The 26,712-nt window shown below is 47.1% G+C and overlaps 1 protein-coding gene across 3 annotated transcripts; it reads left to right on the top strand.

Annotated features, from left to right (window-relative positions):
* Rmi2 (RecQ mediated genome instability 2) lies at positions 1 to 26,712 on the top strand. 3 transcript variants are annotated; one of them, XR_005878098.1, is made up of 3 exons: positions 1 to 343; positions 16,894 to 17,041; positions 26,494 to 26,712. XR_005878098.1 is itself a non-coding variant. In XM_021235616.2 (2 exons), exons 1-2 carry the CDS (start codon positions 49 to 51, stop codon positions 26,685 to 26,687), a joined length of 489 nt encoding a protein of 162 aa, XP_021091275.1. In that variant the 5' UTR covers positions 3 to 48; the 3' UTR covers positions 26,688 to 26,712. The 3 variants fall into 3 exon arrangements, 2 of the variants coding, with proteins under 2 accessions (XP_021091275.1, XP_005084632.1); XM_021235616.2 differs by lacking the exon at positions 16,894 to 17,041 and having other exon boundaries at positions 3 to 343; XM_005084575.4 differs by lacking the exons at positions 16,894 to 17,041; positions 26,494 to 26,712 and adding an exon at positions 6,307 to 6,810 and having other exon boundaries at positions 6 to 343.

The raw sequence follows: 26,712 nt of genomic DNA, 5'->3' as shown, positions 1-26,712 counted from the left end.
GCCCCCACTACCAGTCAGAGTTGGCGGGAAAGTGGCTGTTGGCGCAGCATGGCGGCGGCGGAGTCGCTGACCTCGGGTGGCCCCGGGGCCGTGCGGCTGCCGAGGTCGCCACCACTCAAGGTGCTGGCAGAGCAGCTGCGGCGCCACGCGGAGGGAGGCCCGGGCACGTGGCGGCTGTCGCGGGCGGCCGTGGGCCGAGCGCCGTTGGAGCTGGCGGCGGTGTGGATGCAGGGCACCGTGCTGGCGGCGGAAGGCGGCCAGGCGCGGCTACGCGACCCGAGCGGGGCCTTCTCGGTGCGCGGCCTGGAGCGCGTACCCAGAGGCCGGCCTTGCCTGCTCCCAGGTAACGAGGGCCAGATCGGCTCTGCAGGGGGCTGGCCCTCCGGGGGGCGGGGCGGTCCCACATCCAGGCATTTGTCCGCCTTTCTGTCCCAACCCCTGTCAGGTGACTCCCAGACCTATCGGATGATAGCAACACCCGCTGCCACCTTCAAAAATGTAGGTTCCAATCTGGCCTGGTGGTACAAACCTGTCATCCCAATACTAGGAGACTGAGGCAGGAGGATGGCAAAGTTTAAAGCCTGTCTACCTGTCTGAGAGTGAGTTTAAGGCCTGCCTATGCAACTTAGTGAGAGCCTGTCTCAGAGCAAAAAGTCATGAGGGCCTGGGTGGGACTCAGTGATAGAGCACTTCCTAGCATTGATGAGGCTTTGGGTTCAACCTAGACCGCAAAAATAGTAAACAAATAAATCAATGAAAACACCCCGAGGTTCCCGAGCTCTCCCGGTCCTCCAAGTTTTGAGCTTTTGACTTCTCTGTCACAAGCTCTCTCCCCATAGATGTCTTCATTTTCCCCATATGTTTTGAGAAATAATGTCTCAGGAAATGTGTTCGTGTCCTTTTCTGTTTATTTTGAGGCAGGGTCACATGTAGTCTAGACTGGCCTCAAATTCCTTGTGTAGCTGAGGGTGATCTTGAGCTCACTTCATCTCCTGAGTGCTAAGATTACAGGCGTATGCCACACGCCTGGTTCATGTGGTCCTGCGGGGTCAAACCCAGGGCTTTGTGATTATTAGACATGCAATCTCCCAACTGACATCCCAGTCCCGTGTACAATTTTAATGTCCCAAGACATTAAAAGCCACTCGTACCCAAAGGGGTTGGGGACACTTTTCTGTACCTTTCCTAATGAGATCAACATAGCTGTGCTTGACAGTTCATAAACAGCTGCTGCTCACACTGGAGGGGACATCATCACATTTGCCTAGGGCTTCGTTGAAGCTCATCAACTCAGGTTTTCGGAGTCTCAGGACTTATTTCTCATATGCTCCAAGGAGATGCTGATATTGCTGTGTTTGAAACTGCCCTCTGAGCTACTGCAGTGCTTGGACTTGGTCCTGATAGATTGACCCTAGCATCTGGTCCAGTGCCTGACCCCTAGGTGTCCTGAGAACCAGATAGTCTAAGGGACAGGCATTAGGTAGGGCACCTGGAGTCTCATCTCACTGACAAGGATGTCAAGTGAGCATATCATACATGGGACCAGGTTGCAGCTGTGACCCAGATACACAAGGCATGCCTCTTCTTGACTCTGGAGCTTCAACACCAGCTCAGGTTTCTGAAGGCCTGCCTTTCTGTGGTCCTTCTCTGTGAAATCAGGCCAGACTCTTTCTGCTCTGAAAGTGTGGGATTCTGTCTAGAGACAGACTGGCTCAGGGATGTTTGACCTTAGACTTACCTTTTCTGCTCTTTCTCTCCTCCAGTCCTACTCTAATTTAGGACTAGCAAACTCAAATGGACTGTAAACTAAAAGCAGTTTTTTTTTGTTTTTTTGAGACAGGGTTTTTCTGTATTGTCTTGGAAGCTGTTCTGGAACTCGCTTTGTAGACCAGGCTGGCCTCGAACTCACAGAGATCCACCTGCCTCTGCACCACCAACACCCGGCCAACTAAAAGCAGTTTTACACATGCACACACACACACACACACACACACACACACACACACAGTGCTGGGAATCACACTCAGTGCCTTACCACTGAGCTCTATCTCCAGACTCAACTTTTACATTTTAAAACTTTGTTTTGTTTCGTTTTGTTTGTGTTGGGTTTCTCTGTGTAGCCCTTGCTGTCTCCCTATGTAGATCAACCTGGTCTTAAACTCACAGAGATCTGCCTGCCTTTGCCTCCTGAGTGCTGGGATCAGAGGTGCATGCCACCATGTGTTAATCCCACTGATTGAAAATAAGACCACTACCACAATTCAAAGCCAAATTTAAAGCAAGCTTTAATTAAATACTGGCTAGGTGGATGGGCTGTGGCCAGTCCATCTCTAAGTTTCCAGAAGATGGCCCCAAATCATGGTTTATCACGTCTTAAATATTTCCCATCAGGTTCAGTCAGGGGCAAGCATGCATTCTGATATGCCCCAGCCTACATCCAATCAGGGGAAAGCGAACATCCTAATGTATTTCCTGTCTATGAACCTCCCGCCCACATGTGATCAAGCACATCTGGCGCAGATGGGTCAAACAAACTTGTTTAAGACAGTGAAAACATGTGACTTGTTATCTCCTATAAACAACAGCCTCCAGCATTTCAGGAACTATCTGATTTTGGGCAAGGGGCTTACAGATCAGAGGCATTTTTGTTTGATGGCTCTCCAAGGCATAGTAATTAAAACTTAAAATGTAGCTGGCTCTCTAAAACTATTTTATTATGTCTTAACTATTTTGAGTAAGGGTATATGTGTGCATGTGTGTGCCATAATACTTACGGGGAGATCAGAAGACAACTTGGCGTCTGGTTCTCGACTTTTATCATGTGGGTTCCAGGAATTGAACTCAGGTTGTCAGGCTTGGCAGCTGGTGCCTTTACCTGTTGAGCCATCTGGTTGTCCCAGGTTTCTCTTTTGTTTGTTTTGTTTTGAGACAGAGACTCACTAGGTAGCCTTGGGTGGCCTGGAGTGCACTATATATATCAGGCTAGCCTTGAACTCAGAGATCTGCCTGTGTCTCCCGAGTACTGGGATTAAAGGTGTGTGCCTGATACCTGACCTGTATTTTATATTTTGATGCATCTAAAAAAAATTACAATGATGGGCTGGAGAGATGACTCAGTGGTTAAGAACATGGACTGCTCTTCTAGAGGTCCTGAGTTCAATTCCCAGCAACTGCATGGTGGCTCACAACCATCTGTAATGAGGTCTGGTGTCCTCTTCTGGTATGCAAGTAAACAGCATGCAGGTAGAATACTGTATACATAATAAGTAATAAAATCTTTAAAAAATTGCAGTGTGTGAAAGGTATATGCAGTTCAGCATCTGCAAGTGAAGTTTTATTGAAGTGAAATATATTTGCAATTTACAAAAGGTTAGGGTCACTGTGTTACTGTAATGACATAATTCAGTAGTTGTGATAGAGGGCCTATGACCCACAAAAGCCTGATTTATGTAGTCTAGTCCTTTACAGAAAAAGTTGACTGCCCTTGGCCTTAGGTTTGGCGTTGCTCACATTCCATGGTGTTTGGTGTCCAGTCTAGGCAATGCCCCTTGAGGTCAGCCTTGAACAGTGTCTCAAGTCTGGTGCTAACAGTGGAGTGAGCCTGGCACCCAGCAGGCGTCCTTGTGTTGGCCTCACCCTCTAGCCTGTATCCCCATGGGCAGGGCCCATGCTCTTTCCTATTGCTCATTAATCATCTCACCAGGAACCAGGGAAGTAAACAGGCCACTAAAACACAGGTGCCATTGTAGATGAGCCCAGGGTGTGCGTACAGGGGTGACAGCTCTTCCTTCCATTTGAGTGGTGCCCATGGTACCTGCCTCAGTGTTTTAGCCACTGCTAGCCTCAGGAGACCTGGGCCTCCAGCTGCAGAGCACAGCGTGACTTTTGTCCATCTGGCATTTATTTGGGGTAAGTAGATATAGACATAGACACAGAAGAAGGATACATGTTTAAGGCTCAAGGGGGGATCAGGGAAGGCTTCCTGGAGGAGACAGCCCTGAAAGCTGTATTGTACTTATTTGTAGGGACTCTAACCTTTAGGGTTGTTGGGACATTCTTTGTGTGTGCACTAGCAGGCTGTCAACTCCTTTGAACAGCATGTGCAAAGGCCAGGGGGCAGGGAACAGGGCCCCAGGGGGCAGCAAAGGCCAGGGGGCAGGGAACAGGGGGGGGGCCAGCAAAGGCCAGGGGGCAGGGAACAGGGCCCTGGGGGGGCAGCAAAGGCCAGGGGGCAGGGAACAGGGCCCTGGAGGGGCAGCAAAGGCCAGGGGGCAGGGAACAGGGCCCCAGGGGGCAGCAAAGGCCAGGGGGCAGGGAACAGGGCCCCAGGGGGCAGCAAAGGTCAGGGGGCAGGGAACAGGGCCCCAGGGGGCAGCAAAAGCCAGGGGGCAGGGAACAGGGCCCCAGGGGGCAGCACTGAAAGGCTATAGTTTGGGAAGGACCGGTCCTTGCTAAATGACCTTGATCCCTGCTGGTTTGCTGCTTCCCGGCCCCTGCCTGCCTCTAGGGCATCCAGAAGTTTCTCTCCATACTCTGAAGACAGCAGAGTTGGGTACTCTGCCCTCTGGTCCTCATTCTGCAGGCAGTGTTGCTTACACTGTGCTGTGATGGGCAGGCTCTTGGGCAGGAGCATGGTTGGGAGGACACATCTTGGGCAGGGTCCTGTGGGGAAGGGGAAATGGGGGGTTAGGGTGCATGGGCTCAGCACTGGTCCCCGACTGTTGTGTAGTGTCTTCTGCTCCCAAGCTCCACAGAACAGGTCTGTCATCCTCTCTTGGTCTTCAGCCTCGTAATTCGAAGGGTTTTGTCTTTACCACTAGTTGGGACAGCCAGTTGGAACAGAGGACAGCCAGTATGGGACCTGGGGTTAGATCCAAGGATCCTCCTATGGACCCTTCAGGGAAAACATGAGAGGGATGGGCAGCCCAGTGCTTGACTTCTTTTCATTCGAGGTCCTGGGCTTGTGTGCAAACTCATCCTGCTGGTGGAAGCCGGCCATGCAGGGGACTGGCTGCATGCCTTTCCTGCTGTGACAAGGGACTTTTTACACAATTGCATTTTGTGTGGTTTGTGACTAGCCAAGTTGCGCTTTCAAGGAGAGGCACTTCCCCCAGGGAATGGGAAGTTGTGGTTAATAATATGTCAGCTCACCCAGTGGCAGCCTGTTCTGTTGATTTCCCTGTGTGTGCCCAGTGTGGCTTGGGATAAAGTTGGGGGTGGCAGGGACGGGAACAAACAGCACAGTGTGCTGTGGGTGGTGAGAGGAGGGGTGTGCTGATGTCTGTCTTAACTTTTTTGGCAGTGTGTGGGGAAAATTGGATTTACATTTCGGCTGTCAGGAAGTGGCTTTGCGGGAGTGCCTGTCTTGTGAACAGAGACCAGTCACTCGCTCTGTCATTGAACAGTGAACCAGACTGAGAGCAAAGCTTGGGTTTTCTGCCCCTGCCTGGGGCGGTGTGTCTAATTATAACTCAGTGGGAACCAGCGTTGCTTGCATTCCAGGGGCATGACTGCTGAGTGAGCCTGCCTATTGTGTTTAGCATATGAAAAACAGATGCCAATAAGATGCAGATGTTGTCCTCCAGGTTAAGCACTGATCTCATTGTTCATACTTGTATCTGTTTTGATCCCTGGCTGCCTTTGTTTTGGTATCTGCTGTCAGGATTGTGTGGCTGTGTGCATGTTCTCCTGTGGGGATGTGCTCACACATGCCTGTGTATGTGGAGGCCAGAGGTACATCAAGTGTCTTCCTCGATTGCTCTCACCTTTTGTTGTTGTTGTTTTGAGACAGGGTTTCTCTGTATTGTTTTGGAGGTTGTCCTGGAACTCGCTCTGTAGACCAGGCTGTCCTTGAACTCACAGAGACCCGCCTACCTCTGCCTCCCGAGTGCTGGGATTAAAGGTGTGCGCCACCAATGCCCGGCACTTTCACCTTATTTTTTGAGACAGGGTCTCTCGCTGAACCAGGAGGTCTCCAACTGGGCTAGGATGGTTAGGCATAGAGCCCCAAGGATCCTCCTGTCTGCATTTCCTTGACACTGGTCACATATGCATACACCCTGCCATGCTTTTTGCATGGGTGCTGGGGATCTGAACTGAGGTCCTCCTCTCAGCTCCTCTCCGTTTTATTTTGCAGGGCTAAAGATCAAACCTAGGACCTAGTGCTTGCTAGGCATGAGCTTTGCCTCTGAGCGGCAGTCCCCATCTTCCTTCTCTGCTCAAGGCCTTGAAGTCAGGGTCTTTGTAGGTTGTCCCCACCTTCCTTATTAGTATGAACATCACCACATCCTTTTCTTCTCTTCCCAGGAAAGTATGTGATGGTGATGGGCGTGGTTCAGGCCTGTAGTCCTGAGCCCTGCTTACAGGCTGTGAAGATGACGGATCTTTCTGACAATCCCGTCCACGAAAGCATGTGGGAATTGGAGGTGGAAGACTTACACAGGAGCATCCCTTAGAGCTGGGACCCTCTAAGAACAGCTTTCCCCGTGAAGTCCTTTACCACCATGTGGGTCTCCGAGACATCACAAGGGTTTCATGAAGAGATTTGCTTTGGTGGAGCCAGACGTCTGCACTCTGGGAGCTGGAACTTATATTAACTCTGCCTCCTCACTGCCCAGGGCTTTGGCTGCTTGGGGATGAGAAGCAGATGCTCCAGGCTCTTCCCTTTCTGTCATTTATGTGTATTAATTTTTCTCACGTTGCCATCCCTGATGTGTCGAGTGATAACACTTTATCCTCTATTGTACCCCATTTTAAGATGCAAAATCTGAATTTCGGTTATTGCCAGTGGGATTAAAGTTATGGACATGAGGACAGAATGGCATTGTGGCCTGTCTTCCCATCTCTAGCTGCCGGGTGCCAGCAAGCAGCCCCGTGCAGACAGGGCTCTCCCTGCTTCAGTATGCTCATTCTCCATTGTCTGTGTCCTTAGATTCAGAAGGCGAGACCAGTCGAGAATAGTCAGAATAGTCGCAGAATTCTTTTGAAATTAAAAATCCAAGATGGAAACAGACTTTTCAAGTACTTCTGCTTCAAAACTTTCATGGAGAGACAGCCAGGGACCAAATAGCCTGCTAGCTTAGAGTCCTGACCTTTCTGCATGAAATGTCTTTCTGTTGGGGTTATATCAGTGTTGGGCTTTGGCTTTCTGCTGATCACCAGGCTAGATTTATGTTTGGATGGTAAAAACCAAGGCCGTCCATTATTGTGTTTCTGTACCACTGCAGCACTTTGCCCAGATGACTGATATTCTACACTAGTAACACTTTTGTATGGCTAATTTTTAAAAATAAGCTTAATTATTTGTGTGTTTATTTCAAAGACAGGGTCTCATGTAGCCCAGGGTAGCCTCGAACCTCTGACCCTCCCACCTCCACTTCTGAATGCTGAGATGATAGGTGTGCACTGCTACCCTTGCCATCTGCAGTGCTGGGGATTGAACTGGGCTTTGTGCATGCCATGCACTCTGCTGACTGACCTGCATCTCCAGTCTGACATGTGATTTGTTAAAACAGTTCTGGGTTTTCAGAAAAACTGAACAGAAAGTGTAGTGTTCCCATAAACGCCATTGAACCTAAGGCTTTGTGTGTTTAGGCAAACACTGTCACTGATTTTTTCTTTAATTTATTTATTGTGTATACAGTATTCTCTCTGCATGTATGCCTGCAAGCCAGGAGAGGGCACCAGATCTCATTACAGATGGTTGTGAGCCACCATGTGGGTGCTGGGAACTGAACTCAGGACCTCTGGAAGAGCAGCCAGCGCTCTTAACCTCTGAGCCATCTCTCCAGCCCCCCACTGTCACTGATTTTAAGATAAGTGTTTTAAAATAAGGCTAGCCAGATGTGGCACCCCACACCCTGACTAACCTGTATTGCCATGAACATCATCAGGTGCTGCTTCCCACCAGATAAACTCAGGAGCTACTTGGCAGGAGAGGGACAGGGACGGGGAGGAGAGGGGACCCAGAAGTGATCTTGACCTGCCCCTTTCCTGTTCCTTCCCTCCTCCCTCATAGAAAAAGTGACCAGGCCTTGAGCCCATCAGGAAGAGGCAAAGTGAGACCGTAGGAAGACCAGTGGCAGTCAGCAATTGGGGGAAGGGATGCATGGGTGGTGCACAGGACTTTTAGGGCAGTGACTAACCTGGAGCTCCCTCTGTAGACCAGGCTGGCCTTGAACTCACAGAGATCTGCCTGCCTTTGTCTCCCCAGTGCTAGGATTAAAGGCGTGCGCCACCAATGCTCCACTTCTTTTTATTTTATTTTATTGTTATTTTGTGTGTGTGTGTGTGTGTGTGTGTGTGTGTGTGTGTGTGTGTGTGTGTGTGTGTGAGTCTAGAAAAGATCATTGTACTCTGGAACTGGAGTTATGGGCAGGTCTGAGCAGCTAATGTGGGTGCTGGGAACCTAACTCAGTTCTTCTGGAAGAGTACCAAGTGCTCTTAACTGCTAAGCTGTCTCTCCAGCTCCAGTGTACATCTTTTGAGCTACAGAAAAATTGCAGAAATAGTACAGTCCTTATTATTTTTATTTATTTGTTTGCCTATTTATTTTTATGTGAGGTAGGATGTCTGTAGCCCAGTCTGTCCTGGAACTCCTGATCCTCCTGCTTCAGCTTCCTGAGTATTGAGATTACAGGTGTGCACCACTAAGCTTGGTTTATGTAGTATCGGGGATCAAAAAGGACTTCTTGAATCATAGACACACCAAGTTCCTATCATGAATGTCTTACATTAGTATGGCATAGGTGTTAAAACTAATTAACAAATTAATTAATGAGCAAATACTGAGAAGTTAGTAACCAAATCTATAGTTTTTTTTGGTTTTGAGCCTAGCCTTTAATATCTGAGCCATCTCTCCAGCCCTATTTTGGTTTTATTTCTTCTTTTTTCCCCCAGGATTCCACATTCTTTTTAGTCATCATGTCTCCTTAGGATCTCCCTTGTCTGAGACCCTTGATCAGTTGCTTCTGATCACATTGGAATTTAATAAACATGCACACATACATAGACAACACATACACCAACCCAGACACGTAAGCACACAGACTATACACACACTGACACAGACAACACAGACTACACACACACACACACCACGTGCACACACACTGACACAGACAATGCATACACACAGACAACACAGACACACACACTTTTTACAGCACAGGGCTTCTTGCATGCTGGCAGACTCTAGTGCTGAGCTATAGCCCCAGCCCGAAATTAGCTTTGAGACAGAGTCTCATGTACCAGGCTGGCTTCAAACTCTGCAGCTGAGCATGGTCTTGAAGCCCTGATCTCCTGCAGGCACTTGTGGTGCTGTGATTGCAGGCGTGCCCACTCCAGGCCTGCATGCCAGGCAAACACTCTACCACTTGAACTCCAGTCTGAAATTTAATTTTGATGCAGGCTACAGGATCTTTGGTATAGGATTCTTAGTAAAATGGTGTTCCCAAACGGTCAAACTCCAGAGCAGCTGTTGAGCCCTGTGTGGTACAAGCCTAGTCTGCTTCTCCATTGGAGGACTGGATGCTGCTGACAGCTTCCTAGCCGGTGTCCTCACCTAACTCCTGGTGAATAACACCAAATAACACCCGATGGAAAAGTGTGGGCTGCCTGGAGGTCGCCGGCTGTGGGGGGAGGAGCGCTGCAGACAGCAGTGGCCAGTGGCTGGAGGCTGCCTCCCCAGCACAGAGCTGAGCCTGTGGTTTTCTCTGCACATTCAGAACTCTCACTGTTGGGCTGCCGTTTCCTCCCTGACAGCGCCAAATGAAAATGCATCCGGAGGCTTCAGCTCTCGGGCTGCCAAATCAAAGTCAGTTTATCAGCGAGCACCCGCCAGACTGCGGCTCTGGTGGCAGCCTGTGTGCCGGCCCAGCGCAGCTTCCCTTTTGAAATGCTCTCTTCTAAGAACTGAGAGTAAGCAACCCTGGCTGTGACTTCACTTTTCTCGGAACTGCTTTACATTATATATATTTTAAAAATGTGAAACCATCACTTAGCTGGTTTTGGATTGCCTGAGTTCCCTAATTCTTTCTGTTGCATGTTCTTGTAAAGCTGAAGTGTTACCGCAAAGTTCTGCAGGAGGGGGAAGGAATGGCCATGTGAAGTAGGGGTGTGTTTGTGTTTTAGCTGGCTTGTGTACGATTTAATGATTAAGGAGAAAAAGAAACTAGAAGAGATGCAGTGAAAAGGCAAGGATCAGCTGTGGCTGGCTGGCTGGAGTTGATGTTGGGACTTGGTCCGCACTTCCTGATCAGCTAGCTGCCTCTTGTAAAGATAAGAGGGAACCTGGGTGTAGCGGCACACACCTGTGACTCTGATATTCTGGAGGGGAAGGCCACTGTGGGCTATAACGCAAGTTCCAGGCCCTTTGGTGGAGCCTAGAGCTGTAGATCAGGGGTGGAGTGCTCGCTTGGCATGAATGAAGCCTTGGTTTTGATTCCCAGCACTCCAGAAAGTTAGGCATTGTAGTGCTTGTGTATAATCCCAGAACTAAAGAGGTAGAGGATCAGAAGTTCAAGGTCACCATGAGCTACATAGCAAATTCAAGGCCAGCCTGGGCTATGTGAGAAACAAAACAAACAGGATGGGAGAGAAAGACTAGATGCATATTTAGCCACATTTAGCCACAGTGATTATATCAAGTGTATAAGGACATCATCCTGGGGTTCCTATCTTCTTGGGATTAGGGGACTAAAATACTGTCATACTTCAGGGGCTGGTCCTGGTCCTACTGTTTCTTGCCTGACCTTGGGTTTGAAGGCCAGCTTTTGAGGTGGAAGCAACTCTTCTTTCAATGGGGGCTCTGGTAGGTTTTTGGGAACTGGAATTAGCCATCCCCTCCTTCTGAGTGCTGAGGTCTTGAAGTTGTTTTAAACTCCTAGCTTTGTATCTTTGTCCCCCAGGGACTCACATAACACACATAGGTACTCAGTAAGTGCTGACTGAGTTTCAGGTTAAAGACCAAAGACACACACAAGCAAAGGCACAGTGCTTGTGAACCTTGGCATTTGAGGGTTGTAAAAAAACATTTATTTTGATTACTTATTTATTTTGTTTGTATGTGTGTAGGTGCACATTGCTGTGGAGGCCAGAGGATAAATTGTGGGGGGTTGATTTTAGATTCCTACCAAGTGAGATATGGTTCAAACTCGGGTCATTGTGCTTGAAGCACCTGTACCCTCAGAGCCCTCTTGCTGTCCTGAGTTTGAGTTTTTTGTTTGTTTATAATTTTTAAGATTTATTTGTGTGTGTGTGTGCCCACATGTATCCATGATACTGTATGTGGAGGGAGGGGCCCTCTTTTAGGAGTCCACTCTCCCCACTGTGGGTCCTAAGGATTGAGCTGGGCTCATTGGACCTCTGCAGCAAAACCACTGAGCCATCTCACCCGCCCTTGTTCATTTCTGGTCTCTCATACCTCATGGATGAGCTTGGTGAGCCCCCTGCCTTCTCCTCCTGAACCCTGGGATGGAGGCTGGGCTACCGTGTCTGGCTCATACAGTGCAAGACCTTAACCCAGAGCTTATACATGGTGGACAGACGCTCTACCGACTGAGCCGTGTCTCCAGCTCTGCTTTTGTTTTCCCCTGTGTTTCTCTCATTTTAGACACTATATAGGCCAAGCTAGCCCTGAACTTTTGGAGGTTCTCCTGCCTCAACTCCAGAGCTTCTGGGATCATAGGTTTGTAGTGCCGTGCTGGCTTTTGGAGCCTCTTGAAGCAAGCACCTGGCAGTTGCCTGAGGTGTTGGCTGGAAGGCAGGAATGTGCTCTGCAGATAGGAAAGATCTGGAAGTATAAAAGGGTTGCCGAGAAGAGCAACCACCAGTGTGGAGGAGGCGTCTGGGACAGTAATTCCCTTGGTGTCAAGGTTTGTGCCGAACTTCATTTATCTGAGAGGTGTCTATCCCCTTGCACTGCCTTGAAGAACATAATCTCGGAGATGAAGCCCTGTGTCCCAGCTCATCTGGTCAGCAGGCCACAGTGGCAAGTCATGAGCTAGTAGGTGCCTCGTATTGTTAGGGACATTTTTCTTGGGAGCTAGCACCTTAATTTTCCAATGTTGGCATCTAGGGGCTGTTCTAGAGTGGATTCTAGCGCCCCCTGCTGGTGGTCCTGGGCCTGGCACGAGCCCTAGGGAATGGCATGAGAACCAGAGACCAGAATGAAAAGCCACAAAATGAAGCAGAGGAGCAAAACAGGGCCACAAGAAGTTTCACAGCCATCCACCCTGGGAGTTTTGCCATTGTGGCCAGACTGGGGTGGGGGTGGAGTGGGAGTGGTTTGGCCACCAGGTGGGTTCTGATGGACTTGACATTCAACTCTAGCCTCTTTTATTAAGTGGGTCACCTTGAATGAGTCACTTCATTTCTCTGGTCCTTATCTTTCTATTTAAGCTTCTTGGGACAGGGTCACTATGTAGAAGCTGACCTGAAACTCCCAATGTAGCCCAGGTTGTCCTCCAACTTGCACCACCATGCCCAACTTGTATTATTTTAATTAGCTATTATTGTTGTTGTTATTGAGACAAGGTCTCACCATGTAGCCCTGGATGGCCTAGAACTCACAGAGATCTGCCTGTCTCTGCCTCTGGAGCACTGGGATTAAAGGTGTGTGCCTCTGTGTCTAGTTATAAGTAATTAAAAGTATTTATCACTTGGGACTGAACCCAGGGTCTCACACATGCCAGGCAGGCACGGTCACTGACTGCTACATCCCCAACCCCTCTGTACCTTTTGTTTTCAGACAAGGTCTCACTAACTTTCTCAGGCAGCTGAGTATCTGCAATTAAAGGTCTGAGCCACTAGTCCTATTCCTTTATAAGCAATTTAAAAATATTATTATTGTCATTGTTATGGGCTAAAGAGATGGCTAAGAGGTTACAATTGCTTGCTGGACAAGGCTGCTGATCTGAGTTCATTTCAGGGGACCCGCTTCTGAAAGTTGTCCCCTGACCTCTGTACAAGTGCAGTGGCCTGCGTGTGCCCCCATATACACATACAATGCTAAATAAAATACAAATGAAATCTAATAAACTTATCACTATTATTATGTGCTGGGGATGAAACCTACAGCCTCATGTATGCAGGATGAGCGGCCTGCCTCAGAATCATATCCCCAGCCCTTTGGGCTTACTTCTGACCTCTGTAGAGAAGAGTGATGGGGTTGGAAAGGGTAAATTACTCCTCTGCTAGGCTGTTCTCAGAATCCAAGCAGCCCCAGCAGGTTCCTTCAGAAGATGTTGGCTTCATTGGCCTTTGTCACGAAGCACTAGTGCCTGCTGGGCTCCAGGTTTGGAAACAATGAAAGGAAAACCCCTGTTGCTTCTTTCACAATTTACCTTCTCTTTCCTGTGTACGTACATGCTGTCCCAGGTCAATGTAAGAATCACTTCGGAGGCTAGGAACGCAGCTCAGTTGATAGACTACTTGTCTAGTGTGCATAAAGCCCAAGGTTCATTTCACAGCATTACATTAAATTGTTCATGGTGGTGCCCTCAGGAGGTGGAGATGGGAGGATCAGAAGTTCAAGGCCACCCTCAGTAACTCAGCGAGTTAGAGGCCAGCCTAAACTTACATCTTTTTTTAATTAGAAAAAGTCCATTTTGAAACTAAGCAGTTACAGGTTCTGGTTAGGGTGCTATTACAGGAAAAGAGGGCCATTCTTCCTGCCTTATCTACCCTCTAGCCCCACAGATGAAGTGAAGTACAATTATCTCCTCCCACTCCAGCATCAACTTCTCCCCAAAGGTCATCTAGCTCATCAGGGTGTGTGTGTGTGTGTGGTGTGGATAAGGTAGAGGCCCCAGGATAAGAACTAGGGAGTTATGAACACCTGCACCTCCTTTCTGGCCAAGTAGGGTGAGGAGAGGAGGGGTTTTGAACTTGTATTTGATTACATTTCCTTCCTTCTTTAGTGTCTATGCACACATAGAGGTACTTGAGAAGTGGGACAGGAGGACCAGGCATTTCGGGTCATTCTTAGCATCCAGCCTGGCATATATGAGACCAATCTTAAAGGAAAAGAAAAATATTAAGGAATAGTGGAGTTGGTGACTGCTGTTTGGGTATAATGTTTGGCTTTACCAGATGATCTGAAATGTCTTGAACTGTATAGGGCAATGGTCTCATGGAGTCACTGATACTTAGTGTCTTGTGGGGTTTCCAGACACAGGGAATAGAATATACAGGCTACTTTCCATTCCATCACTGGATAGAAAGGATACCTTCACAGTGGGGAAACCTGACAGATGCCTTAGCAAGATGATCCAGCTTTACCATCACATGTCAGGGTGGCCACGGCTAAGACACCTGGGTAAGATGCCAGAGGCCGCAGGAGGCCAGGGCCTAGAATCTTTTCACTCCAGAGCCAATTCCATTCACTCACACTGGTCCAGTAGAGCAGGGATAATGCCTTACGGGGTCCTCAGGAGTCACACTGGAGAGATGTATAAGGACATTGCATCTTCCATAGGTGTGACAGCCAGGATTGACACTTGAGACCAGAGGTTAGGGACTCTGATAGTGCATGGACGCCATCATGATCATAGTGACTGAAAACACCAGAAGTGCCATCTCTGCTCCCATGAACCAAGGGTTTCTCAGCATGGCTGGGTTCTCTGTTCAACCTCACTGCATGAAGGAGAGGTGTCAGCTTGCTGAGCAGGTACCTGGGGGGGGGGGCCCAGGGGAGATTTCGTCCAGTTTGTTGACAGCATCTGGACCTTAGGACCTGTTTCCTTGTTAATTATAAACTAAGGGTCCCCCCGAGCCCTCCTCTGTCATAATAGCTCATCTTCTGTGTCTGGGTTTCCCATCTTCCTCCTCTAGGCCTTCCTTTCTCTAAAGTATTGTGGGACTTAAATTATACCAGTAAAATATTTTCACTGGCTTTTGAATACCTGGAGAAAAGGGGGTCTTTCTTAAGTGGGAGTCTTAAGACCCTGCCTTCTTAGGACCTGACAGCAGGGCATCAGTCTAAGTGGTTAATGTGGGTCTCAGGCAAACAACACTTTCAAATTTAGGCTCCTCCACCACTCAGCAGGCTGTGAGCTTCTTGTCTATCAAGTGAGCATACCTTAGCTTGTTAAATTCACACGGTGTCATAGAGGGGAGAAAGAGCCGCTTTTCCACATTCTTTAACTTGTGTGAGTGGCAGTGTGGCCCTTTAAGGCGAGTGAGCTCCATGGCTCCTCCAGGATCTTGGCCTTTCTATCTGGCAGGCTGCCCTAGACTTGGCACAGGGAAGAAATGTCAACAAGGAAAGGACTTTTCACAAAAGTGAGTGTGTAATAAAACACACAATCCAATTCAAACATCAGTGCGACCGCACGTGTGGATGAGGTCTGACTGAGGTGGGCTGAAGACTGCAGCTAGAATGGTTCCTGCTTCCTCCCCTCCCTTCCCCAGGGCTGGTGGAAGAGGAGACACTTGCCTGCTCTCTGATGGGAGCGCTTTGTCCCATTCATTCCACACTCGTGGGCTTTTCATACATGAAAACCCTGTGAAATTATTTGTGGAAAAAGAAAGAACGAGAGGAATTTTGGGTAATGGCAAAGCAGCCATCTAGATCTGCAAAGGTTCCAGCATGGGTGGTTTTATAACTAATTGGAAAAACATGTTTCTTCCAAGTTGACTTAATCTTTTCTGCAGTGCCTTGAGCCTTGTGTGTTCCCAGGGCCTTATAGACATAACTGCTCCCGGGTGGTCACCTCAGTGATAGAAGGGGCAAAGAGCTCACTCTTGTCAGCATGTGAAGGTCTTTTAGATGTCTCCAGATTCATCTGGGTCCATGTCAATGGTCTCCCTGACTAGGGCAGGGGATGGGTGTTGGGGCTAGCAAAGTTGAGAAGCCAAGTTCTGGCTTGGGACTCTTTGGAGCCTAGACAGGAAGAGGAAACCAGCTGTGCTGGAGGGCTGAGAGCTGAGGGCTCTCCAGTTTCAGCCCTAAGCTCAGTGCCCAGGGCCTGCCATTCTTTGGCAGTTTTATTTTATTTTGTTTCGAGACAGGGGTTTTCTTTGTAGACCTGGCTATACTGGAACTTGCTGTGTAGATCAGGCTGGCCTCAAACTCAGAGATCTCTACCTCCTGCCTCTGCCTTCAAAGTACTGGGGTTAAAGGCCTGTGCGGCTACCACACCTAGCTTGGCAGTTATTTCCAAATACATGTCAGTCGAAGGTCCCTGCCTTTTCTTCTTCTTTGGGGTTCTCTGATGGTGCGGGTTTCTGGTGACAGACAATTGGCTGACCCACTATTGCACCCCAGGTCCTCTGGCTCAGATTCTAGAAACACAAAGACTTGAGGCTTGCATCTGGCACTGGCTGGCCTCAGTTCTCTTGGCTGCTGGGTTGTTGTATTTGAGTTTGGGGTAATGGTGCCCTGCACCTCCTGTTTCAGGATAGATATAGGACATGAAACTTGCCCATGTACAAAAGGCAACCCTGCTATTAGAGTCCTGTACATGTGTGGTCCCTACCCCTTCTTTCTTGAAACCCAGAAGAGACTTGGCAGGGAAGGAAGGACATTTTGGATCCCTGAGCATGATGGGGAATGGCCCTCCCCTTTGCTTGCTGTGAGTTTGAGCCACAGGACTACTGACATATAGGCCCAGCTGTGTGTGGCCAGCTACCTGTCTGCCTGGGAGCTCCTTCTATACTGGATCAGTTACTTTTCTTGGTGTTACAACCTGATAAAACCAAGGAAGGGTTCATGGTCTGAGGGAACAGTCAGTTGTGGTAGACAAGTCATAGAGGCAGCTGGTCACGTGGCACCCACAAACCAGCAACAGATGAGTGCGGGTGCTTGGTTTGCACTTTACACTCAGTCTAGGACCCCAGCAAATGGGATGCGCCACAACCTTCAGGGTGCAACTCTCGGTTAAATCTCTCTAGAGACATATCCAGAGGTGTTGCCGCCACATAGGTCTTGTCCTGTTAGCACAGGCGGTGCTAGTGACAGGCAGGCACGCTCTGAAGGAAGACATCTGTAACCAGCCCTGCTCCATCTCTGGCTGCTCCTTCTATCAACGACACACGCCAGGTAAGAGGTCTGCAGAGGGCCTGGCCTCCAAGTTGCTTAAAGTTGCATTAGGAAGTGGCCCTCAAACAGTTCTTCCAGAGTGCTGCGCGAGTCTCCCTGTGTGGGAGAAGTTAGGAAATTCTCTCCGTTCTTGCCTCTTAAAGGGAAGAATTCAGTCAGAGAGCGGACAGTCTAAGGAGTTTCTTTAGCCAAGTGCTCCAGAGAGGCTGGAGTGGGCTGCTCCATGGTGGGAGCAGCACAGTGGGCTCTGTGTTGTGAGTCTGTGGGTTAGAAAGATGTTCATGAATATTTATTATGTGGGTGGCATATTCATGAGGCAAAGGAACTCTTTTCTCCTCCCAAATCATGGTGGACTGGATCACTGGTTTAGAGTATTTCTTCCCATGATCCTTTAGGAAAGCCCACAAGGAGAGTTAAAACCACATGTAAATGACACTGTAAAGACGCCATGCTCACTGAGGATGCAGACTGTTGACTAGAGCACACGTGTGGGTGAATGTCCTGGCACCTTAGTTTCTGACGTGGTGGGGACAGCTAGTCTGCAGCCTCAAGGCGTTTAACCACAAAGGGGCATTCTGACCACTGACAGACACAGCTACCAAGGTGCAGCTGTGGTTTTCTTGGTTAACTTTTACCCAGGCCCTCTTTGAGGCTTCTCCAGGTCCAGGATTGACCTCATTGGTGTCTGTTGTAAGTCATCCCATTATTTTTAAAAAGAGGCTTTATTGTGAATACTGGGCCTGCCTGAGTTTTACAGTAACTTGTGAGGTGGCACAAACAGGAACAGGTTTATGCTGCCTGTGGGACCTTCTGCCTGGCCAAGCCTGTGATTTATGCAAACACTGAATGGCCCAGGTGCCTGAGAACCTGTGAAGAGCGTTCCAAAACAGGAATGGCAACTTAATGTACAGACCTCAACAAAACTGCTGCCTTGGACTTAACGTTCGAGTTAGAAGCAGTGGTGTGCACCCATAATCCAGCATTGGAGAGATGGGGACAGAAGTCCAGGTGTTCAAGACCAGCCTGTCTCAAAAAGGAAAAAAAAAAACAAAACCCCATTGCTGCTATCACTGCTAGGTGACCTCACTACCAAGGTGCAGAGGGATAAACCAAACCTGATGGGGGAAGTCCTGTACATTTGTTAATAAAGCACTGTTGAGCCAATAGGAATCTAGATAGGTGGGACTAGGAGTCCAGGAGGATTCTGGGAAGGAGAAACACACAGAGATTCGAGATGTAACCGCCATGGGGTAGGAAGCCCGGAACTATTCTCCGGTAAGAAACATACTTAGATTAACAATTATGGGGTAATTACTTAAGTCAGAGCTAGCCAGTAAGAAGCAAGCAAGGCCAACAGCTTCATAATTAATATAGCCTCCTGTGTGTTTATTTGGGACTGATGCGGCTCTGGAACAAGGCTAGCGGGAAGGCTCCTCTCAAGGAAAAAGGTTTCTTTTTATACAAACCAGAGCAGAAGGGTCACCTTTGACCTTCGGCCCAGACATTCCCACAGCACCCTGGTGCAGACCTTGACTTTTCTCTTTAAGGAGACATTTCCAGGGGTGGGAAGGTGGCTCTGTCAGTGAAGTGCTTGTGGTACAAACATGAGGGCCAGTCTGGAGCCCCAGCACCTGTGTGTAAAGGTTGGGTGTGGCAGAGCATCTGTGACCTCATCCCTGGAGAGGCAGGACAAGAAGATTCCTGGTGCTTGCTGGCCAGTCTAGCCGAGTTTGAGGTACTCAAGGCTCTGTGAGAGACCCTGTCTCAGAACAAGGTGGGATGGGGCCTACTTATCTGTATCAATAGATACATCATAAGTGCCCACACTTAAGGCTCAGAGAACATTGTGGAAGAAGGGGCAGAAAGATTTTAGGAACCAAAAGACCAGGGAGTTTGCTGTGAGACGTTTCCTAGCAAAGTCTAACCAACATGATTGACAAAACATGTGCTGAACAAAGACGATAACAACAGACACCTCAAAGTGGATGGGGGGGCAACCACACAGCCTCAACTCTACACAAAGAGCTACAAGCAGTCAAGAAATGCTGAGATCAGGAGCAACAGCCTTCCCCAGGGAGAGCATGCCAATTGATTATCCACTGCTAAATAGTTGCCCCTGAAAACATACAGACAACTAACATTATACCGAGAAGGTTGTATTTAATAATGCATGTGTATGTATATGTGCGCATGTAACAACAATTGATGAACAAGGGGGCCATGAATTTAAAAGAGCAAGAAGGGGTATATAGGAAGGTTTGGAAGGAGAAAATGATATAATTAAATTATAATCTCAAAATAAAAGAAAAATGGAGAAAATATTACTGATTTATATTAAGGATGTCTAGTATGTAAAAAGAAAATCCAAATCTCTGAGTTTTTAGGGCCCATGGCTGAATGATATTTCTTTGTAGTGAGAGGTCCATGTGACTAATTCTATCCAGTGCAATATGAATAAAAGTGAAATGTGTGATATCCTAAAAATCGGAGAGCTTTAGAGACTCCTGAGTAATAGAAGGAGACACCTGCCTTAGTTTATTTTCCTTTGCTGAGATAAATAAACCCCATGACCAACAGCGGAGGAATGGGTTTGTTTCACCTTACAGCTTACAGCACATCACAAAGGGAAGTCAGGACAGGAACTCAAGGCCAGGAGGGACTGAAGGCCCCAGCTACAGCAGAGGCCATGGAGGGGAGCTGCTATCTGGCTGCTCATCATGGTTTGCTCAGCCTACTTTCTTATAGAACCCAGGACCATGTACAGTGGGCTGGACCCTCCCACATCAATCATCAATCAAGAAAATGCACCACAGTCTTACCAATAGGCCAATCTGGTGGGGACATTTCCTCAACTGAAGTTCCCTCTTCCCAGATGACTCTAGCTTGTGTAAAGCTGACCTAAAACTAGCCAGCACAATACCCAATGTCGACACACACACACACACACACACACACACACACACACACACACACACACACACACACACACAGAAAGGATTCTCAGATACTCTGTACTGGGATGAGTTGTATCCAAAGACACAAAGATTAGGGGTTGCTAAGGAAATAGTTTGTATCGTTTGTCGTAAATGAATTACTGGTGAAATGAATAAGAGTTCATTCTTCCAGATGACGGGCAGGAAGGGACGCTTGTTCCTGGGTAGAGTGAGTCATGGAACAGAGGAGCACATGGAACAGGGCCCCCTTTCTCTTCGCTGTGGACCTACACCCTACTTTTTGAGACAGGCCCAGGTTGGCCTCAGACTCTCCGTGTAGCTTCTGGTCTTCCACCTCCTGAGTGTTGGGATTACCAGTATATGTCATCATGATGGTTCATGTGTTGCTTGGAATAAATCTAGGTCTTAGTGTGTGGGACTCATTTTTAACTTACTCACCCACCCCTGTCAACAGGCAGACTGAGGCCTCCAATCTGATTGTGTGAAAGCAGACAGACTCTGCGTGGGGAAGGGGTTAAAGATGTCTCCAGGAACTGAAAGTTAGGACTGCTGATAGCATAGCTATGTCCTTACCCTGATCCCATCTCCATGGGGCTCCTTATAAATTGCGGTATAGGCCAGGTGTGGACACACATCTACAGTCTCTGAACTAGGGAGATTGAGGCAGGAGGATTGCCACTAACTTGAGGTCAGCCTAAGCTGTATGGGAAAAACCTGGCCTATAATTCATGTGCCATAAATCACACCACTGTGCACAGGCTGGGTGGTCACAGACTGGGCTGTAAAGAGAAGCTTTTCCTTGCTAGCCGCTTTGGTTTATCCCCCACCAGTTGCCTGGGCTCTGCCGCTTTGTAGTCCCCAAATAAACACACAAGACGCTCTATTAATTATGAAGCTGTTGGCCTTTGCTTGTTTCTTACTGGCTTGCTCTGACTTAAGTAATTACCCCATAATTGTTAATCTAAGTATGTTTCTTACCGGAGAATAGTTTCGGGCTTCCTACCCCATGGCGGTTACATCTCGAATCTCTGTGTGTTTCTCCTTCCCAGAATCCTCCTGGACTCCTAGCCCCACCTATCTAGATTCCTATTGGCCAGACAGTGCTTTATTGACATATACACAGGACTTCCCCAACATCTCCTCTTTTCTGTTTAAACAAAAAGAAAGGTCTTAACTTTAACATAGTCAAATTGTATATGACAGAACAGTTATCAAGTAAGAACACAGTTACAACATTTTGTCTATTAACATTTAGCAAGATCTAAAGAAAATATCATCCATCCTATCCTTGTGAGTCCAAAGTCCTATATGTAGCTTATCTTTTATCATAACTAAGGAAAACTATAATTATAGCTATCTGTCTTCAACTCCATCAAAGACCACAGAAGGATAATATATAATCACTAGGATTGATAGAGACATCTTGTTGCCTGGACAGTCACCCGAAGTTCCTCTGGTACATTGGGGCATCCATCTTCAGCCCATAGGCCACAATGTGTCTGGAACACTTCTCAGCAAAGCAGGAAATTTCAAACTGTCCATCTGCATTGGCAGTCTGTCAGTCATTTTTCTTTGTCCTGCAGAAAGTCTCATAGACTCTTTCATGAAGCAGGAACCCTGAAGGACTATTTGAGTTCAGCAGTCACTTTCCTGTGGGCCCTGCATATCCAGATTATACAGCAACAGTCAAGCAGCCCAGGCAAAAGCAGTTTCTTGCCCAAATGGCTAATCTTGCCATGTTGAAAGCAAACTCCATAACGAGTTTCTTCGATGCCCATCTTGCTCTCAGACATAACTGGTGCTGCCAGGAGCAGACATTTCTCATTGTCAAGAAAAACCCTAAACTATTTTAAATGCCATTTTCTGAAGGTCTTTGAGAGGTTTGAAGACTGTTTATCTATCTCAAACATATTTCTGTATATCTAGAAAACCTAACTTACCTAACTATAAATTCTAACTATTATAAGTAACTATCTATAATCTGCATTCAATTATGCATTACATTGTAAAAGATCAGTATAAGCACAATGCTTAATCAAGAGGAGAAATATACACATCACAAAATTGACTTTGAATTTGTATCAATAAATGAAAAACAATACCCATACCATAATTCCCCTTTTTACCATTAAAAAGAGATTGGTTGTGATCATTAACCAATTATAAACAATCCCATTTAAATGAAAACAAAGATTTATAAACAAGATGGGAATTGGGACGTCGCTCATTCCAAACTGCTTCCTGCTGGAAGGGGGCGCTGTTCACTCCATGGGGATCATGACAAAACTCAGAAACCTGTATAAGTCCGTATTTTCGGGGTCTGTAAAGCTGCATCATCTTAGCTGTCTCAATTGTTAGAACACCTGGTCCACTGCTTCCAGGGGTCTTGGTTCATCAAACCACAGAAGCCTGGAAGGAATCCTCAGCTTTTCATTTTCTGTGGAAACATAAGTAAAATCTCCTTCCCAAGTAACATATCCTTATACTTAAAGTTTGAAGCCAAGGCATTTTCAAAAGATAGAAGTTGAATTAATTCAGCAGCATTTATAATCAAGTGTACTTTAGTTGTTCCTTCCTTAGCAATCAAAAAACTGAAAAACATAATAGCGTACAGTATCCAGACTCTCTATGTATTTTCCATCTTTACGTGGCTTATTTATTTATCTATTATTACTTTATTTATTTTACTTTTATTTATTTTTCTCTGAGACAGGATTTCTCTTTGGAAATCTGGAAATCCGCCTGCCTCTGCCTCTGGAGTAAATCCTACTGGCGTGTGCCACCACAACGCCGGCTTTTGTATTTATATACCACTTTGCCGTTTCATTTTCTCTCTCAATGTCACGTATATTTTTAAACACACTGTAAACCTTTAGAAGTTTTGTTCATCCAAGTCTGACTTTACTGTAAATCTTTATGTTTTTCTGGCCACGTGTCTTATCTGTAAAACCGCGGCTGTTTTAAACTGCCGTTTTTTTTTTGTCAAGATGGCGGGGGCATAAGCGTGACTCCAGCTTAGCGCCTCAGTCCATGCTGACATCCAGCAAAAGCTGCCACTTCCAGCTGTACGTACACACCTTTCAATCGTTACTAGAGTCTCTTAAAACAACCTTGCTGTTTTTGTTTTTGTTTTTTTTTCTTTTTATGCCGAGTCAGGAAGACTCCAGTAAGCTAGCCGCGTGAATCTCGGCTTGTGGCTAGCAAAACAGAGCACACCTGAGAAAAATGCTGCTACCAAAAATCTGTGCTTCTCTCTGTTCTTCTGTTTCTAAAATTCCTTTAAAGCTTTTGTTGTTTTGCATGAAAATTCAATCCCACTCCTGACACCATTCTGTAAAGAGAAGCTTTTTCTTTGCTAGCCGCTTTGGTTTATCCCCCACCAGTTGCCTGGGCTCTGCCGCTTTGTAGTCCCCAAATAAACACACAGGAGGCTATATTAATTATGAAGCTGTTGGCCTTGCTTGTTTCTTACTGACTTGCTCTGACTTAAGTAATTACCCCATAATTGTTAATCTAAGTATTTCTCTTACCAGAGAATAGTTCCGGGCTTCCTACCCCATGGCGTTACATCTCGAATCTCTGTGTGTTTCTCCTTCCCAGAATCCTCCTGGACTCCTAGCCCCACCTATCTAGATTCCTATTGGCCAGACAGTGCTTTATTGACATATACACAGGACTTCCCCAACACTGGGCAGTCACAGGACACTGTGTAACTGAAGTTCCTTTAAGTTGCGAAAGGAATGCTACCCATTTTCTGCCATCCCAAACCTCCCATCCCTCCCCACCTCAGTTACTGTGACTCTGCTTACCCTCTGCATTTCTGGCCTGTACATGGAACCAGAGTAGGTGGTGTCCTGGGTCTGACTGCTTCCTTGAGCACAGTGCAAACATTGCGTTTTTGATAATTCAAGCTGAACATGGGTCAGTAATAGGATCTTTTTGGTGGCTGAATTATAGTCCACTGTGAGTGTACTAGGTGGGCATTTTCTTGTTGCAGAGTTTTGCTAAAAGAGAATTGTTGACTCCTAATGAGGTGGTAGGCGTTCCTCAGGTAGGCCTGGATTTAGGAAAGGACTTAGTCAGATGTTAGGAAAAAACAAGAATCTGATAAGTTTCGATAGAGAGAGAGAGAGAGAGAGAGAGAGAGAGAGAGAGAGAGAGAGAGAGAGAGGTCAGTAGCTCTTACACAGCATGCAGGGAGGTAGGGCATATCTGGGGGGTTCTATTTTTCCTATGTGTGTGTGTGTCCACATTTGTGTGTATGACTGGGGACACCTGTGCTGCCACGGTGCATGCATAGGGGTCAGAAGACAGCCTCCGGTGTCAGTCACCTTGTGCTATTTGTACTCACCAGGCCGTTTGGCCCGAGAGCCTCTGGGGATTCTCCCAACTGCTCCCATCACACTCCTAAGAGCTTTCCCTGGCTCTGGGGTTTGAATGTAGACCCTCAAGCAAGGCACATGCATTGCTCACTGGGCCTTCTCTGCAGCCCTCCATCTTTGGATTTCCCTTGGCGGCTTGTCTAGCTTATGTTCACCTTGTGGACTGCTTGGCAGGGTGTTGTTTTCTATTTTCCTTTCTCATATTTTACTTAGCTGCCTTCTCTTGTATTAGTGGAGTTGCTTGTTGTTGTTTTATTTTGTTTTTCATTTTTCTGAAGCAGGGTCTCACAATTCAGCCCTGGTTGGCCTGGAGCTTGCTATGTGACCGGGCTGGCCTTGAACTCACAGCAATTCTCCTGCTTCTGTTTCCCAAGTACTGGGACTAATAGTGTGTGCCATCATGCATGGCTAATGGAATTGTTTTTGAACATTTTCTCCCATCTCCTCTTTTGGTAATTTTGTTTATTTGAGACAAGTTCTCAGATAGCTCAGGCTAGCCACAAACTTGGTAAGCAACGAGGAAGGTTGTCATTCCCCTGCCTCCACTCCAATTTCTATTGGCTTTTTTCTTTTATCTTCTAGTTCAGTAGTTCTCAGCCTGTGGCTTGTGACCCCTTTAGGAGTTCAATGACCCTTTCACAGGGGTTGCATATCAAATATCCTGCATATCAGATATTTACATTAAGATTAATAACAATAGCAAAATTACAGTTATGAAGTAGAAATGAAAAAAAATTTAGGGGCTGGAGAGATGGCTCAGCGGTTAAGAGCACTGACTACCCTTCCAGAGGACTCAGGTTCAATTCCCAGCACCTTCATAGAAGCTCACAACTGTCTGTAACTCCAATTCCAGGGAATTTGACGTAAACACCAAGGCACATAAAATATAAAATACAAATAAATAAAAGACCCTTAAAATAATTTGGGGGGCTTTCGAGACAGGGTTTCTCTGTAGCTTTGAAGGCTGTCCTAGAAGTCGCTCTATAGACCAGGCTGGCTTGAACTCACAGAGATCCCCTGCTTGCTGAGTGCTGGGATTAAAGGTGTGTGCCGCCACCACCCAGTAAAAAAAGAACTTTAAAATATTAACACACATGTAGGTTCTTTTTTAAAGATTTGTTTTATTTGTATATTTTATGTATATGGGTACTTTGTGTTTACATTTGCACACCAGAAGACGTCAGGCAGTTTCGAACTGCCATGTGGGTGCTGGGAATTGAACTCAGGATCTTTGGAAGAGCAGTGAGTGCTCTTAACCACTGAGCCATCTCTCCAGGCCCATGAAAATAATTTTATGGTTGGGGTCACCACCAAATGAGGAACTGTATTAAAGGATCTCAGCATTAGGAAGCTTGAGAATTGCTGTTCTAGCTATATATTTTCAGCTAAATATGTGCACTCTTTGGAGGCCACACAGTGTGTCCCGTGCCTCACCCCCCTCCAGCCTCCCAGTAACTGGTATCACAGACCACCACCCCCAGACCCAACCTGAACATGGTTTCTTTAGTGCTTGCTCTTCGGTTTACACCACCAAATGTGCCAACTCGTCATGGGATCTTACAGCTCACATGGGACTACTCTGAGAACAGGGAATAGGGAATAAAAAGCACTGGTCTTGTGACGTGTGAGTGACCTGAAGCTGAGTCACAGAAGCTGTCACAAAGGCAGCCTCTTGCCTGGTTCCTTTTATGGGAAATGTCCTGAATAGGGGACTCCAGGGAAGCAGACACGGACGGGAGGATGGCAGAGGTGCTGACTAAGTCACAAGGGCTTCTTTAAAAGGAAAATGTTCAAATTCCATCCACTTATACCGTGTATCTTGGTCATACCATCTCCTGCTTTCTCTCCTTTAGCTCACCCCACAGCATAACTCCCATTTCTTAGCTTTAGGCCTTTTTTTTTAAACCCACTAAATCCAATTAGTGCTCCCCATATGCACATGTATATGGGATCATACACTGGGTGACCTACCAAGGCCCCCTCCCCAAAGAAGAGTGACATGTCCCCCAGAAGCCATCAACAGCCATTGGACCTCAGCTAGGGGTTAGGCATTAAGAGCCCTCCTTCCTCCATGTTGGGAATTTTAACATTCTTGATCTTTTGTTTGCCTCTGCAGGTGATCCCAAAGGCTATGAGTTCATATGTGTAATAGCCTCGTCTTGTCCAGCAGACAACATTTCACACCCTCCCCATCCTCCAACACTGGCATCCTTTCTACCTCCTCTTCTGAGATGTTCCCTGAGCCTTCTGGGGTGGGTTGAAAGGGTTCTAAAGTTGGCTGCAGTGTCAGACAGAGTGAATGTTCTGTGAATAAATAAAGCACCATCGAATTCTA

The sequence above is a fragment of the Mesocricetus auratus genome, unplaced genomic scaffold, assembly GCF_017639785.1.
Source record: "Mesocricetus auratus isolate SY011 unplaced genomic scaffold, BCM_Maur_2.0 Super-Scaffold_100007, whole genome shotgun sequence".
Taxonomy (NCBI): Eukaryota; Metazoa; Chordata; class Mammalia; order Rodentia; family Cricetidae; genus Mesocricetus; species Mesocricetus auratus.
Note: the sequence above shows the minus strand (reverse complement) of the source record. Positions and strands in the feature narration are given on the sequence as shown.

Coding starts and splice junctions, on each gene's coding strand:
- Rmi2 (XM_021235616.2), top strand. CDS start 49: ATGGCGGCGGCGGAGTCGCTGACCTCGGGTGGCCCCGGGGCCGTGCGG. Junction 344..26,493: donor CCGGCCTTGCCTGCTCCCAG/GTAACGAGGGCC, acceptor TTGCCTCTGCAG/GTGATCCCAAAGGCTATGAG.